Source organism: Notolabrus celidotus, chromosome 9, assembly GCF_009762535.1.
Source record: "Notolabrus celidotus isolate fNotCel1 chromosome 9, fNotCel1.pri, whole genome shotgun sequence".
NCBI lineage: Eukaryota > Metazoa > Chordata > Actinopteri > Labriformes > Labridae > Notolabrus > Notolabrus celidotus.
The window spans coordinates 15019778-15037870 of NC_048280.1; the positions used below are offsets into that span (position 1 = coordinate 15019778).

At 40.4% G+C, this 18093-nt stretch overlaps 1 protein-coding gene across 2 annotated transcripts in view; it reads left to right on the top strand.

Moving 5' to 3' along the window:
* The first annotated feature begins 385 nt into the window (after positions 1 to 385).
* The window catches only part of pde4d (phosphodiesterase 4D, cAMP-specific), a 210160-nt gene continuing 192452 nt past the window's right edge, over positions 386 to 18093 (top strand). Inside the window, exons 1-3 of one of the 2 annotated variants that reach the window (XM_034692165.1) lie at positions 386 to 666; positions 1985 to 2103; positions 11629 to 11687. In XM_034692165.1, the coding sequence (XP_034548056.1) occupies positions 11643 to 11687 (45 nt within the window). In that variant the 5' untranslated portion in view covers positions 386 to 666; positions 1985 to 2103; positions 11629 to 11642. The remainder of the gene's footprint in view (positions 667 to 1984; positions 2104 to 11628; positions 11688 to 18093) is intronic. The other variant, XM_034692163.1, reaches the window with a different exon arrangement.

Consider the following 18093-nt stretch of genomic DNA (forward strand, 5'->3'; position numbering starts at 1 on the left):
ATTTTTTTACCTATACTGTAGCCAGCCACCAGGGGGCAGACACTCTGCTGAAAGCTTCACCACTAGCCGAGGGAGCTACTCCCCTGGGTGTTACAGACACAAACAACACAGTGAGCACGCCAACAGGAGGGCACATTAGAAGTGTCTGTGAAGGTCTTCAGTCATCCAGATCATGGACATTAGAACTGTTTATCCATCGTATTTATAAATAATAAAAAAGTGACGTAATGTATGTTTTTACCTTAGTAACTCATTTTATGTTATTTTAGGTAATACATTAATTTAAAGAAGAAAAACTCTGAGGAGCCACTTGGGAGCCGAAAGAGCCGGCTCTTTGTGATGAGCCGAGCCAAAAGAACCGGATCTCTAAAAAGAGCTGGAATTCCCATCACCAGTATCAAGCAGGCCGTTTCGAAAACAGCCTATGGCTTTAACATGTAGCTAGCCATCCATTTGACCATTTGCTAGAATGCTGTTAATCAGCCCCACCTGTTACTGCCCCGAAAGGCATTCACGTGCCAACAGTCAAGCCACCTGAAAACTACAGAATTTACTCACCATGAGCCAAGAGGAAGTTAGTCAACCGGGTGTTACGTTGCATTCCTTCAACAGTGCTGCTTTCATCACCCAGAAACGACATGACAGGAACTCTTCATCAAATTCCTGGTAAGACAGTGAACAAACAATTGTTTGCAGAAGCAACAGTGTGACATCTCTACCTTGTGTTTTGAGTTTGCTTACACAAAGTAAGGCATACACTGAAACAAGAAAAGCCACAAAACAGTTCAGTCATTGTAGTATCTAAAGCAGGGGTTCCCAAGGTGTGGGTCGGGACCCCCTGGGGGGCCGCGAGACACAAATGGGGGGTCGTGATATGTCTTTAAGACTTTTTTTTTTTTAAGTTATATTAAAATAGTAAAAAATATCAACAAAAATAGTAGCTAAACTTGAAATAAAACATGAAAATAGAAAATATGAGTTTTCTGCCTTTCTCTTTGCCAGATGACTCCTAAGTTAAGGGTTAGCGAACAGTTAATTATCAAAAGCATCATTGGCAGTAGATTAATTCATAACAGCACAGGAAACACAGACACATGCTCATATAGGTAGGGTAATTTTCTGCAGACCAGCTTAATGAAGCCACATTAAATCACTTTGAGGGACAGTGGGGGTCGCAAGTCTTTGGCACCTATATTTTGGGAGTCGCAGGCTGAAAAGTTTGGGAACCCCTGATCTAAAGTACTACATTGTGTGTAACTGCTGCCCAACTTTAAGGTCAAAAAACAAATGAAGGGTGAAATATAAAGATAGTTACCCTATCAGTAAATTGTGTGTCCGCAATACGTAAGTGTTGTATTGCTTGCTTTTTAAGCTAGTATGCTTGTAGAAAAGCTAACGAAACAAATGAAAAGCCAAATATAACAAAAATGTATGATTTAAAGTGTAACTTATTAAAGAGAAGCCTAAAGCAACACAACACCAATCTGACACCGACAGCTGATAGAAGCTTACTAGAAATTGCAGCAAAAGGAAATAAAGACTACAGTTAGACAGTTGGACAACAGTTTAATGAATATAGATAACTTTAAAAAATAGTCAGGGTTCTTTGCAATATTTGTGTGCATTCTCATGAAACACTGTCTGTTGAAATATTGTGGGAGGGAAAAGGTCACACACTCAGAGCAGACACATTTACAGGAGCTGGAGTTATTGTGCCAAAGGAAAAATTGTGTCATGCCTTGGTTGAAAATGTTCCAGTGTGCTTGGATGCAGTGTCAGGGTTTTTCTGAGTGTGTTCGTGTAGCTAGCCTTTGATTGTAGAAGGGAGTACTGTGAGCTTAACAATAAGCCACAATGAACTGGAAAGTAAATCAAACATTGGTTGTATAATGACTACATTTGAATAAAATAGTGCTGATTCTTACCATGTTTTACATATTTAGATTTGTCTGTTACCTAAATTCATCCATCTTCCCTTGTTTAGTTTGGTATTTTTCCAGAGCCTATATACGTGTCTGGAAAAACACTGAGGCACCGAGCATCATTTACACTGGCAGTCATCCTACGAGCAGCCAGGTCACTGGAAGGGAAAGAATCACACAGGTCTGTTTGCAATCTTGACATTGGGCTGTGTTGCGGTTCTGTCAGTCATCAGTGACCATATTGAATCACATCTTATTGCAGAGATGCAGACAGAGATTCAGTTCACTGTGTGCCTGCTCTGCGTTCTGCTGGGCTGTACTAACAGAAGTGACTCATCTGCAGCTCTGCAGGGCCTTCTTCTGCCTGGGGTCAGAGATGTCATTAGGTTGTAGTAAGCCACGTGTATGAAGAATGGGAGAGTAGACAATGCCTTGTGTGTGCAAAAAAGATAGAAAAAATGTCTCTCGGTTCTGGCCAGACAGAGACAACACAAGATGTTTTGACAGTTGTGCAATTTCTATTATTAACAGAACTATGGTGGATGTACATTATAGACAAGCTTCTTTGTTTGCCATGTTAAGGCTAGTATACATGCATAAACATTTGTTGTGGATATAAAAATATGTAGACTTTATTTATTTATTCTGTAACATGTTTTTTATTTGTTTTTTTGGGTTGTTTTTTTTTTATTTAGTTTTTTTTTTTCAAATTCAACAATTTACACAATAGTATTGACAATTCTTCATTTTTCCTTTTTTTGTTTACAGCTGTATCTATATGATTACAAGGATAAGCACAATAATAAAATAAAAATAACCCAGCAAGATAGATATAACTTAACTCTATCATAAGGTAAAAAATATAAATATACATACAAAAAACAAGAGGAAGATAAAAGCAGATAAATAATAAAGGATGTAAGAGTCGGGGAGTGGATTTGCGCGTGTGTGCGGCCGTGTGTGTGCGTGTGCATGTGTTCATTTACACATGTATGTAGTAGCTTCAGCTTAGAAGCAGTACTAAAATGGCAGGGTTCCATCTTTTCATGAATGTTTCTTTCTGTAGTCTTAGGGAGTATGTTATTCGTTCCATGTGATAGATTTCAAATACCTTCTCAGTCCATCTGAGTCGGAGGGTCAGGTTTTAGCCATTTAGTTGTTATACATTTCAGAGCTGCTGTAGTATTTGTAAGAGATATTTTTCAGCTCTACCATCAATGCCTCTTGGTGTTCGACCCAGTATTGCTACTGTTGGATCTTTTGTAAGCTTTTGATGAAATATAATTTCTAGAGCTTTAAAAACCTCCTCCCAAAATGTTTTTAATGCCCAGAATATGTGAGTATGGTCGGCATTTTGTGTACCGCAATTTCTCCAACATATATCAGAATATGCTTGGCCCATTTTAGCCACTATAGCTGGCGTTTCTTATTTGTTTTATTGTGGTGGACAAGAAAAACCTGGTGAGATATATGGGCAACTACAGCTCTCTGGGGACCCCTGCAGGCACAAATGAGGCATCTGCAGGAGGATTTAAATTGAACACCAAGTATGAAATTTCTTTAAAGTTATTCTGCTTATCCCTTTCTCTTTCTTTTTTTTTGCACAACATGCCACTTTTGTTTGGAGCTGCTGACACTGTTTAGTTGTCTTTGGGCTTTTCATACATCTTTCTATGGTGTAACTGGTCCACAGTGAGCTGTAAAATGGTGCTGACACAGAGGCTTCCTTAATTATCAGTCAGCATTAAGCAGATAGAGATAACACAGAACATAGTTTTAAAGGCCACAGGCTATGGTCTACTTTCTCCAGTTAGTCATTACATGGGCTCTTAAAACACAATACAGTAAAACAAGATTTTAAATCCAACTTGATGGACATTTTATGGCGATAGAACTTAAATGTGAGTGCAATTACTTTGCTGTTTTTCCGCCTGAGTGGCAGTACAAGGCCGATATTGATCTTGTATTTCTGCAAAGCTGTCACACTAATTTTTTTTGGCCTCTTGGGGGCAGTAAAACAAGCAGTTTTAAGCCCTTTAACCTTGTTAAGTTGTCAGTGTGGATGTATAGATTCAGTGAAAATAGAATACCATTCTTTTGGAGGTGTGTTTGTTCACTTGGAGAATATAAGGTCCAGTCTGGCTGAAAGTGTTGCGCTGTGTTTGCTTCAATGGTGTATTTTCACTTTGTCTGGATGTTTGGTGATGTTGTGGTGGTGGAACGTTGGTTCTTGGGAACATTTCTGCAGACTGTGACTGAGGAGAGCCAAGAAAGTGAGCCAGATCTGACCCATCTATAATGGTGTCCATGGATATCAAAGGTTAGAAGTCTGTTAAATGACACACCGGTACTCATACTTCGATCTCACATACTACTCAGGGAAATGGTGGGAAATTTTTCTTTCAGCATTTATGAAGTAATGAATATGATACCCATGAAGGATGCTAATGAATCACTACACTTTCATCACGATGGGTTTGGATTCATGTAAGAGAAAAAATTCAGTTAAAAACCAAGGCGGCAGGGTGTGATATATCCCGTCTGTTAGTTTCTGGCAGAACTGCTATACCTCACACTTCCCATAAATCATCTTGATGGGTCTTATGTTGGACCATGTCTGCATACAAATGTCCCTGTCTGTCCAAATCAGACTATATAAAGCTTCTCTTACAGCCACAAGACATTTTGTACAAAAGTTTGGATGAGTAGGATTAGCTGTGGGAACTTGAACCTCTTGTGTGAAATACTAAAGGTAGAATGACCTTGATGAGAGTGATTTAAGAAGGAAGGCCAGTAATTCTACAAATGTCTTAAATCTGTTTGTGTATGAGATGCTAAAAAAGATCACATTTGAAGGGTTGAAGGGCCTGATAACACAGGTGATACTCACCCTTTGAAGAGGTTGTCAGAGGTGAGAGCAGACATTTGTTATCAGATGTAGCTTTTGGTTGGTGGGTCCATAGCAAGTGGCAACCTCTGGTCTCAAAATATGAAGCCCATGCAGAATTGTTATAAACTGCAGTTCATTGAGTGTTCGCTTGAGGCTGGCTGCAGAAACACTGCAAAAAAACGTTAATTTCTCTATCGGCACTGTTTTTCTAATGCAACACTTCAGAAGATATTAAGACTACGAGTTTTGCCCATTTAAGGTCATGACTGACTTGACTGACAGGCGGGAACACTGTAGCTTTTGGCTAGGAGGCTCAAAGCCCGCCTCTTTACCTCACACTAGCTCGACAGACGTTAGGTTGCATTCAACATTTCCAGTATGGCTCCTGCCAACGATTGGCTTTAAAACAGCGCTCAAGAACAGATGGGTGACGTCACGGATACTACGTCCATTATTTATACAGTCTGTGGTCCATAGGCAGAATATTACTTCCTTCATGTTACTATTCTCCTCTTGCAGATGACTTTTTTCTTCCTCAGATGCAAATGTTTTTGCAGAAGTCTTTATTCAAGAGCTCCACAGTCATTTCAGGTGTTCACTCCAGACATTAACCTGGGTAAATGCTGTCTCACCAAGTGGAGATGGAAAGCTTTTCTCTGTTGCAGCTCCCATCAGGCTAATGATGCAGACACATTTTTAATATAAAATCCTGCCAGGTGCAGCTCCACCACATCTCCTGCCGTGCTCAGCAGAGGGCTCGAGTTAATCTGAATGCACAATAGGCCCATTAGACTCACCTGATCATCAGTCTTTACAATAAAAAAACCTTTGTTTTTATGGCTCCGACTTTGAATTTATATATTTTCCCCACATTTTGAGTACCATCTTAAAAGCTGTGAGTGTTTGTCAGAAAAACAATTCAAGTAGAGCTTGATATTGAAAAAGATGTTATCACAATAACATTTTTCATATCAGTGGATATCGATAATTTTCACAATAAATATCAAATTGTTCTTTTTCCTTTTTAAAAGGCGTTTCTTTTTCTCCTGAGTGAAAGTTGAAGAAACCAGACAGTTTGTGCGCTTGTATCTGGGATTTAATAGTAGTCTAGTAAACAGTGAAAATATTGTAACTAATGAAGTTTTGTTGCCTTTTTTTGTCGAGCATGTTTTCACTCTGTTTTGTGCTGGTGGGTTTTGTGTCATCTGCAGTGTCGCAGTGGCTCATTTCAGCTGTGTTTACACTCCACTCAAAATGTCTTTAAGCCTCGCCTACCTCTTACCCTGCTTCATAATTGGCTGTTCTATGCTGACTTCTTCTTCTGTTTAATGTAGGGTGGGAAGTAACGTTTAACACATTATAGTGCCCCTCCCTTTCCAGTGGTTGGGGGGCGTAATTACAGGTTTAAATATATCAACGTTTTATCATACATCTGTTATATTTATATTGAGAATAACTATATCACAATAATTATCATTATCATTATATCACCCAGCCCTAGCCTCAAGACAAGCTTGTGGAATACTGAATAACTTTCAAGTATTACTTGAGCTTCTTGGTGACCGTTTTAAAAGGAAAATACACGTTTAAGTGGCGAGTGATCCTCTGAAATGTCTGAAGAACCTGAAATAGAGGACAAAACAGTCAAGTAGAGCTTCATTATTGATGCCCAGTTGGGTGTCACTGTTTTCAAAATACCACCGCATCTGATGACCCCAGTTTCACAGCACAAAAAACAAACAATCAAACGTGTGACTCATGCTTGAGTCTGTGGAACGTAAGACAATTATTTCCAGAGATCTTGAGGTGTGAGAGCTAATTTACATTTCAAGTAAATGGTGTTGTGTTTTCATGCTTGGTCTCCTTGCTGTGAAGTTGTTTGGAGCCTTGACAAAGGGCTCGGCACTGCCAGCAAAGGAAATTGAGCTGCTTTGCCAGATATGTCTTAATAAGAGTCCCTTTCAGTTTCTTCTTACTTGAGATTGATTCTGAGCTTGTGCAGGCATATAGTTTTATAAGGATTCTCATAATCCCTCCTGACATAGAGACTGTGTGCAAGCAGCAACATTCATTTATCATCCTCAGTTTGTTTTTCAGTGTTGTGCGGATGTATGTTGGCGTGCCTTTTAGTTGTATTACTAGAGGGTGTGATTGTAGTGGAGGAGGTGACAGCCCTGCTGTGGTTTTATTGTAGTGGATTTATGTGATGTTTGGATTGAGGTAGTTATGGAAGGGACCGGATCAGCCAAACAAAGGCGTGGACTCATGGAAATCTGATCCCCACAGTGTCTCTCTGTGTACGAATACTCTAAATAAAGTTTTATTATCTTCATTATAATTTGTTATCATGTCTAGTTACTGTGGCGCCACTTGGAGGAGCCACTGCTATGTTTCTACTGCTGCTGCCACTAAGGCTTCTTTTCCATTCATTTATTCCTCCCTTCAAAAGCCTGTCTTATTTCAAAAGTGGTTCAGCAGTGATCTTAAAGGTGCGATCAGTGACCCAAATACAATTACTAAATCAATAGGATAATAATTTGCGCTGCCACTCTGTGATAAATGAAGGAACTCTGTGAAGTGGAAAAGTCCTCTTCAGTCAATGGCTGGAAAATGAGACTGATTTGCTGGTACACGGGGAGCTTTTAGTGAGCATCCAACAAGTCTCACTGCTTATTTACTCTGAAAACACTGCAGTGGAACTTACAATACAAAGTAATCTTTTTAATTTGAGTGATCTAAGACGTAGCTTTGATTGTTTACTTAATGATTGCTTTAATTCACTATCTACAATCCAGGCTTGCCTATTAGTGTCAGTGATGATGTTCCCGTAGCTTTTCTGCAAATATTAGCTTGACAGATTGAACAGAAGGACGCTCGATTAAAGGGTCTTTGCAGATGTTCCTACAAAGAGAATAGAAGTGGCTGGCTATTTCAAAACAACCCCAGCGCCTGCTAGTCTCAGCTGATTGAACGGCCACAATAAAAGCCTGAGATAGTTTTTGAGCGATTATTCAATAAGCAGCTGTGGGAGCTCAACAAGAAGAAAAGAGCAGTTTCACACGGCCGCTGAAATTCAGAGCACATTAGACAGCTATGACCTTCTACTGCCGGGTGAGGAGAAGTCATAGCTTAGCTCAATTTTCTTTTTCATTTTTTTTTTACTCACTCACTTAATGTGATCGCACAGGATAAACTGTCATCGCTCTCCTAAAGATGGCAGGAAGTTAATTGAAAAAGCCAGCAAAGGATGTAGGGAGAGGGACAGGGAGAGAAATAGCATCTGCAGAGGTTTTTTATGCATACGTACTGCTTCTGGAGCTCTCTCTCTCTGGTAGGGGATCTGTAGGTCTAATCACACCTCGTACCTGCTTGAGCCCAGACTGGAATCAACCCCCCGTGGTTGCATTGCAGGCATATGCCCAGCCACACCGATCTGTCACACATACACACAGACACACAGACACACAAACAACAAGAGCTTCCTGCCTGCAAAATAAAAAAAGATCTGCTACTTTGACTGTACAAACATGCTGGTGACTTGGATCTGGTAAAGTGTTGCTGTATGTGAAAGACAAGTGGGTCACATGACCAGCAATTCAGTCTGAAATTTATATTTGTGTCACAAATATTTCAGATGAAGGTGAAAGCAAAGCTTTGAAGTGCAGAAGGAATTCTTTTTTCTTCATTTTCTTTGGAATATTTGCATGTGAAGGTACCTTTTAGGAGCATAACAAACTTAAAAAGAATGTCTGTCTGGCTCAAGATCAAGAGTGTGATGTTGTTTATCACTCCTTTTGTCCCTCTGTGTGCTTTGTATCCATGCAGTGCCTCCTGCTGATTCACTTCTGCTAAATTAGCCTTGTGCTTTCAAGGCTGCAATCTCCATTTTTTTTCGGAGAATCATCATATCCAGACTCAAGGCCTACCCTGAGGAAAGAGAGGAAGAGAGAGAGAAAGAGAGAGAGAGAGATTGAGAGACTGCAGAAAAGGAGAGTTTATTTCAGCCATTCTAACAGCTGCTTCTGTTTAATTCAAGCCCTGCCAGACATTTAGCAGGCTTAGAGCTGTCAGGAATAATTTGAAAAGTTTATCATGTCACTGTGAATTTATATAAGTGGCAGCTAATGACAAAACTGTGTGCACTGAGACAGGGAGGTCTTGACAGATGCAAAATGTCAACTGTACTGCCACATTTCAGAAAGTTTCTTCCATTCTGTCTGATAATTAAAGTTTCTCAGCACTGTCAGGATGTGCAGAGCTGTTATGGACGACCATCGGAGCAGCAGCATTGACTGAAATAGCTGTTTATTGCTTCATGACTCAAGACAAATTTCATATAATGAACTGGGTTTTCCAGACAGGTACTAGTACAACAGCTGTGTAACTGTAATGGATGTGTCTACTATAGCACTGCCAGCTGTAGCCTTACAAACACATTTTTAAACCACTGAAGGCCTGCGGAGGTATAGTAAAATGTGAAATCCAAAGAAAAGCCTATCTCACACTTTTGCTATAAGGTGATTTTAGATGTATAAGCGCCGATTCCAGAGCTTTCGACTGTAGTCATAGCAGTTAACACTTGAGAAATAGCTGAATACATGAGCAATAGGTGAAGGCTGTGGTTTGCCCTGAGGTTATACTCTGTGCTTACGATCATCTGCCTCGTGTGCCTCGTGCCATAAAGGTAAATTCTAAACGTACTTTATTAATCCCCCTGGGGGAAATACATTTTTTTTCACTCATGTTCTTTTGATTGTGCTACATGCACACACATAGTTTGATACATATTGTGCATACAAACATGCTATGGACATGCGCTTAGGAGAGATGTCAGAGCGAGGAGGCTACCATCAACCAGCGCCACCCAAGCACCAGTCCACTTGCCAAACTTCATCCATACTGGGACTTGAACCAGTGACCCTCCTTTTTCCCAAGCCAAGTCCCTATGGACTGAGCTACTGCTGCCCCAAAAACCTCACTTTCTGGTAGCGTTTTTCATCTTAAGCTGCTACTGCACAAAACTCCGCTGTAGTTTACATTCATGAGACAAGGGACACTGTAAATCCACATTTAAACACTGTTTTGCTGCTAAGTTGATGCATCCTTTTACTGATCTTAACAGCAATGTTCTAAGTGGCTCATTTAACAAAACAGAACAAAAACAGCTGCATCAAATGAACTGGTTTAGAGCAAAAAAGGTTGAAGAGGCGAAGAATTCTTCCAACAAGGATTCCAGGGCTAGTTTATTGCATTGGTATGACCATTATACTCCATGTGCAGGCTTGATGCAGGGCATGGCCTGTCCTCTATTCAGAATTATGCACACAGTGCACATGGTGCTCCTTAATAAGAAATATTTGTCATGGACAAAGACAGTTTATTTATCCTAGAGGCAACATCATGCAAAGCCTGCGCGTGTGCACCATGACACGACTCATGACCAACTCCTGTCCTCTTCTCTACTCTCCTCTCTTCCTTTCTCATGCACTCTTCTCTCTTATGTCCTCTTATCTCCTGTCATGTCCTCTGGTGTCCCCTTCCCTTTCTCTCATTTTCTCTTCTTTTTCCTCTCCCTCATTCCCCTCGTCTCCTCTCCTCAGAGTCCAATCGATGCAGACTGTCCGGCCAGCTCTGTCAGTGTTTCAGTCTGTGGTAATTACCTGGCCATCCTGTCACTTCACATCTATTTAGTGGAGATGGGCCTGAGCTTGGAAACTAGAGTGGAGGATAATATGTAACCCGCTTGACTTACCTCTCATTCAAAACACATAGATGGACAGGGATAGAGTAGGGTGTCTGTTTCTGATGAAGGCTTATAGTGTAATTGCTAATTGCATGGAGACAGGTGGGTTGCTACACATGGGATAAGCTAATAAAGTGATATTCTACCGCTAATGTAGAACCCAGACAGCTGTAAATGAAGCCACAATTGTTCGGAAAATGTATTATTCAGGGAACGCAACAGTGCATTCACACTAATCTTGAAAGAGAAGTCATTTGGAGGTAAAAATAGAGAAAACAGGGATTCCGATGCTGCTTGCTTTCTTGATAATTCTAACAGGTTGATGATGACAAAAAAGAGAAGCTTAGCAGTGATGTGATTGCTGGAACACAAATAGATTGTCTGCATGTCCCCAATCAGACCACCTAAGACTCTTATTTTTGACCTCTTTGATGTTCGACAGGATTTTCCAGAAGTGTCACAACACTTTACACTCTCTGAATGGACATCCAGTTCAGCACGATTGGTCCTGGCCAAGTGTGTTTTGTGTGTGTGTTTGTATGCGACAGATAGACTCTTGGGAGACGAGAGAAAAAGGCAGGTGTAAGTCAGGTTATCAGGCCAGGTAAAGAGAACAGGGTTGTGTAACAGCTTGATAATTCTCTGACCTTTACCTTTTACAATCTAATGCATCCTAATAGGCTGGTGGATCCCAGCATGTCTCCTCTTCTACCAACACACACATGCATTATTGTCGTCCCCCCACACAGCCACACATGTACACATCAGTGTCTGGTTGTCTAGGAGATCAAAGCGTTCATAGTCTCTAACAACAAGCCCAGGGAGTTGGTGTAAACTTACCTCAGCCTGATGAGAGTGCGATCGTAACTGTAATTATTAAGACATTTAACAAACTACATGCACTGCATACAGTCTTTAAAAAGGTATTTAATTCATCTTTGTATTTTTTAATTTAGCCAAACATTACCTGAAGTAAACTTGTGCTATATTTCTAAAATAAAATAACTTTTGGTGTAGAGTTCACATTTTTCATGTGATTTTCTGATTCGCTGTGTGTGACTGCTTGTTCTCAGAGGTGGCACGCACCATGCAAAAGAATGACCGGTCCGGGGACGACAGTCAGCGAGACAGTGTAAGTAATGGATCCTTTTTTATTCTCTTTGATTCACATCGTTTTATTTTCACTTTTTTTTCACTGAATCCTATCTTACTCTACATCTTCATAGAGTTCATTTTCCTTCTTATCGTGATAAAACCGTCTCTATGTTGTTATCTACGGGTCTGGGATACAATTTAAATGGACAGCACTTATGAAGTGCCTTTCTAGTCTTGCAACCACTCAGAGCACTTTCCATCAAATGCCACTCACCCAGTTCTTATACACATTTCTACACTGATGGCTGAGGCTGTAGAGATCTTCTAATACTGACTCATACACATGTTAGAACACCAATGACACAACCTTGGGAAGGTATTTCAGGCTCAGTTTTTTCCCCTCAATGACACTTTGGCATATACTGGGGGGATTGAACCAGTACATTTTTGGTTTGCTACTCAACCATGCATAATTATCATGGGTTTGATTAGTGTGGTGAAATAATTATTGGGGGGTTTTCATAACAGCTTACAAAGTGATTGCTGGTGTTGCTAACATGAATTCCCTTTCCAAATATGGTGGTCTGATTGTGTTTGGTACAGGTCTAGAATGGGAATACAATATTTCAGCTGAGAGTTTTAAGAGAACCATAACTCAGACATGTTGATGTCTCTTCAGGTACAATGGTTTCCCTTTTATGGTGTATTTTTGATAGATTTGGGCAGTTCTTTCATTTTAAATATTATGTTGTTTTTGAAAGTGTTCTGTCTTGTCTGACAAATATTATCATTTAATCGAAACACAAGCATTGTTGAGGTGTATAAGAACCATAGGCAAAGCTAAGTTTCTTCTCAAATTGCCTGCTTGAGTTGTACTTCAGAATGAAAAAGAATCTATTTACAACACACCATGAATGACACTACACAGCTACAGGCTGATATTTACAATTATTTCCAGTTTGATGTGCTACTTTTTTTACCATAGGAATGTATGATAAATAGTTACTTGTCAACAAGGCAGCATATTTTTTCAGAATCACACTCCTAAATGTGTGATTTTTCTTCATATAGCAGCTAAAAAAGCAAACAAAACATCCCTACTTTATGACTCAATGCAGTTGCGCTTACAAAGGAGGATAATATGAATGGGAGTTACTTTGCAGAAGAAGAAGTTGACAGTAGGATAACAGAAGAAGACAGTGGGATGTTGGATACTGTGAAAGGAAGTTAAGAGATTTGCTAGACACCTTCAAACCAAGAAAGAAGAAAGACAGAAAAAGCAATTCCAGCTCTTTATGCTGAGAGGAGAGGTAGGGAGGATGCACTCCAGTCTGAGGAGAGAGTTGAACTCTCCTGCAACTTCACAAGTCATGGAGTCCATGCATTTCTACGTGCTATGCTGTGTTATAGACTTTGCCAAAAACACACTTGAAGGAGTCATGGTGTTTCTTGTCATGTTTAGTCTGTCTGTCTGTCTGTCTGTCTGTCTGTCTATCTGTCTATCTATCTATCTATCTATCTATCTATCTATCTATCTATCTATCTATCTATCTATCTATCTATCTATCTATCTATCTATCTATCTATCTATCTATCTATCTATCTATCTCTGTGCTTACTTACTTACATACTTACATACTTACTTACGTACTTACTTACTTACATACTTACATACAAAGATTAGTCTTGTACAGCCAGGGAGAGTATTTCAACAGCCAAGCTAGTTCAAAACCCGAAATGGGTTGACTGGACTTTTGCCACTGTTTTGGGGGGCGCCACGCCCAAATATTATTGTTGGGGGGAAATAGTGGTGTGGTATCTTGAGTCAACCAGTTATTCCCATCCCTAATCTCACCCATCCTCCACAAGAGCTACTCAGTCATCAGAGTCTCACCTGCTGAATCTACACTCTCACATGATGTTGTCAGAGCTGCGTGCATGCTGTCAGTCACACCCCACCATCCATCTGAATTGATAGGTTCCTGGAAATCCTTGCAAACAACAAGAGAGGTCAGGGCTGCTGTGTTCAACCAGAGATGCAGCTCATATAGAGCAGCAGCAGACTGTCGGACTGATCCTCTGGTGCATGAATAAGACATTCAATCATACTCTACGCCTGTTGACCTTGAGTTAAAGTTCAACTGAGGGGCCAGTGTACGAGTCTTTCAATTGAGCTGACAACAGAGAGGAAATACATTCAGTATGCAGATGAAGAATCTCCTCTGACTCTTGAGGGAAGATCAGCTGAAATATAAAAGGCAGATTCAAAAAGAGAAAAGGCTATTTCCATTCCTGCTGTAGATTTGCTGCATGGTCCACATTTCTGCATGATTCATAGTGAATGTTAAGACAGACCTGTCATATGTGTTTTACGCTCTGGTGCTGATTCTGCCTTAAATTTCCACTTTATTTCAGTGTTTCTGGAGACACAACATCACTCTCTGTTCTACAGTTCATATAAACTTTCATTAGCTGCATGCTTGAACTGTAATTATAATGATAAACGTCTCCATTGATGCTAATGCTGATCAACTGTTTGAATCTGCTTTTTGAAACAAAATACAAAGACACGATTGCCTGCAAGATAGAAGCTTCAAATAAAACAAATACCATTTGTTGCCACTGGTACAATATTAAAAGGAGCTGCAAGATTATGAACAGTTATTAAAAAATGACAGCCAGGGGAGGAAAAATGACCGTAAAAATTGAATAAAACCACTACTAATGGAAAGAAATGATTGATGATTTTACATTTCCTTTCCAGGAGGAGGTAATACAACTCAAAATTACATAACTGCACTTTGTTTAAAATGAATCCAGAAGAAAAAATGGTTGAACTTTCAACTTTTGTAGCTGTGTTAGTCATGGGAAAAATACTCATCAATTAAGAGAGAGCAGGGCAACAGGAAGAGAGGAGAGGAAATAGAAGTGTTGGAATAAATAGGCTAGACATCAAGGGAGTACAGGTGAGCGGAAAGGAGAGGAGAGGCAGAGTGTGAGATAAAGACTTGATGTGAATGTGAACACAAACAGAGAGCAGCAGAGATTCTCCCTCCTCATCCTGGAGGGTGTACTAAGGTAGAGCAGGGACACAGGCTGCAGCGCTGATGAATACGTTTCGCAGGGGCTCTCTGGGGCTGTCCAATCAGGCAGCACCATCGATGAATAGTCATGAGTCACCTTATCAGCATCACCATGGATACGCAGATGTGACTGTGGCCCTGTGAATGTGATGAGGGAATAGAAATGGGCCAAACGCCACTCAGTCTCCTTCCCGCGCACATCTTGATCACCAATTAGAGCCCAGCAGGGGAGCATCCAGGCCATGAGCTCGGGGCCTCGCCGTCTGAAAGGGTACGGAGAGGCGGGTTTTAAGAGAAATCCACAGAAATGTCAAAGTAAGAGATAATGATAAGGGATGTGATGTGAGCAGCTTGAATTATTACATAACTTAAAAGGAATCACCAATAAAGCCAGTTTACACTCAGCACATGAATACAGGTGACAGATGACAGGAGGAGAAAAGTGAATGAAGGGTAAGCAGGATGACAGATAGCTGCAGGACATCAAATACAGAAAATAGACAGGGGCTAATGGAATAAAGAGCTTGGACAACATGTAATGATTTGCACTATCTCCTGATCTCCTACAGGATCACCTAGTAAGGATCAACGGTCCTTTGAAGGGCAGTTTTAACCATCAATTCCCGGGAAAAGCTGATGCTCCTCACACTTGTTGGAACCCCTGTTCAGATTTGACAGACCCAATCAGTGGCGGTTCCCAATATTAGTGTCTGCATCAGCCTGCAAAAACCATCTAAATGTGATGTTGGTAGTGCACCTGTCAATGCAGAGATCCTGTGAAATTGCTTACAAGCCTCTTATAATGGACCCATAATAAGTCACCATGTTGGAATACCAAGCAACAACAGCCCAGTTCTAGAGAAGAGTGTAATATCGTTCAAAGCTGTCAAAATGCCATCATCAATGTTGTCCATAATAATGTATTCCCACATATTTTTTGCACTGCGGAGAAAGGACTGCCCTGTATCAGTCACTACTGTAGGAACGGTATTAGCTTATTTAAATGTTTTTTATTGAGGTAGCAATAATAGAACATTCAATGTTACAGATATTTTCCTCCTTTTCAATGAAATGAAGAAAAACAAAAATAAAAAACAAACATACAAGTCAACAGATGTAGTGAGTAACACTAAAAGAAAAAACAACAACAACATAGAGGAAAAATAATACTCAAAACCACCCACCCCTCCCCACCTCCACCATACCCACCCACCCTGTCGGGACTGTACTTCCTGCCACTCCAAAGGAGGCCATTAATGTTATGTCGTAACTAGTTTAGTTTGTTTTTTCAGCACATTCAATATATTGAAGAAGGGGAACCCAAGTCTTGCCATATTGCCCTAGATTGTTTGAAAGTGAGAGCTGAATTCTCTCCATATGAGAGAGTTTTACCATTTCTTCTAACCATACATTGACAGGTGGAGCCTCTGCTTTCCTCCGAAACATCAAGATAAGTTTTTAAGCTATTATGAGTCCGTAGGACAGCAGTTGCTGCTGACTTTTATCTAACTGGAGAGTCTGATCAGAAACTCCAAACAGCACAAGAAGGGGGTCAGGTTTCAAAATAACATGCAACATTTCAGAAAGAGTATTAAATACACTAGACCAAAACAGAGTTAATTTTGGGCAGTTAAAAAAACTATGAAGAAAGTTTGCTTCTCTGCTATGGCATTTGTCACAGAGTGGGGATACATCTGGAAAAAAATTATCTAACTTTGTTTTAGCGTTGTGAAGTCTGTGAACTAGCTTAAATTGAATAAGGCGGTGTCTATAGTTGGCAGAGTGTTTGTGTATGGTCTCTAGAGCTTTATCCCAGATAACATTTTCGATCTCTACACCCAACTCCAGTTCCCAATGAGCTTTTATACCGTGTAGACGATGTCTCTCTGGTGTTCCGGATAACAGCGAGTGTTAAAGTAAGGATAACAAATGTCTGTCCCTGCCCCTCATCTGAAAAAAAAAATCAAACTTTGCTGATTCAATATTCTCCAATGTCGGTAATTATTTTTTAACATAGTTCCTGACCTGCAAGTATCTAAAGAAGTTATTCTTATGGAGACCATACCGGACCTGAAGGTGGTTAAAGGAGGCAAAGCTCCTGTTTTCAAGCAGGTCCCTAACCTTCCTGATGCCCAGACCTTTCCATGTGTGAAAGCTGAATCCAAAGTAGTTGATTTGCATAGGTGAACTTTACTACTTCTATGAGCCTTATAGCCCCACAGAAATGTTACAATAATGGAGTCAAGTTTTTTTTAAAACTTCTTAGGCAGGAAAATTGGAATATTTCGAAATTGGTAGAGAATTTGAGGGAGAAAGACCATTTTGACTGCATTAACTCTTCCTATCAGAGAGATGGGTAATGACCTCCAGAACCGGATGTTATTTTGCAATTTAGTCAGAAGAGGGAGAAAGTTAGCCGGAACGGTATTAGCTACTATAGCCCTGTTTCCACCAAGCGGTTCAGTTCGGTTCGTCTTGGTACGGCATGCATTTTGTGGCGTTTTCCACTGACTAAAACCGGGGCAGGTCCCAAAATTACCGAGCCGTACCGTCCCACTTTTCGGTACCCTTCTGTTGGGGTGCCAGACATACCGATCCGATCCCATAAGGTGGAGCTAGAAACACTGCAGTCCATTGATTGGTCGAAAGAATCGTCACTTCCAGTGCGACAGCGGTAATAAAGAACAACACATAACCCCGCCATGTTTAAATCTCCAGTGGACTTCGGGAAGATAACTTTTTTTGTTTGGAAAATAGCGTCAAGAAACAGCGTTCCATGGTCGACCACGGAGGTGCAGACTTTCCTCGCGTTTTTCTTCTTTGTTGCATTTATTAGCGGGGAACACTGTGTTGCGCTGCCATGACGTCACGCTATTATGTAGCTGACACGGCTATCGGCATCCGGCTTACACGCCGCCCACCAAGTAGGGCACGGTTGGCTGTGGAAATGCAAACAGGATCAAGCGTTACCTTTCCGACCTGTACCAAACTGTACTGATCCATACCAGACCGCTTGGTGGAAACAAGCCATATCGGTAAAAAATATCAGTACTGGTATCAGTATCAATATCATTATTGGTCATAAGAAGGAAACAATAGTATTAGAACATTTCTAGTGGACCCATTTAAGACAGTCTCTACTTATTTGAAACATTTACGACCAACAATATATTATGATATCTCATCTCTGTGACGGATAGCTCTTTATTGTTCCTCTAAATAAACCCTGGATAATTATTTTTTCAAACCAACACTTTACTGCTTCATAAACACTGCAGTCCTTTTTTCCAATACACCTGATAACTGCAGTTGTCATATCACAGCTTTGACAGGCCCAGAGCAAACACTGTTAATTGTCTT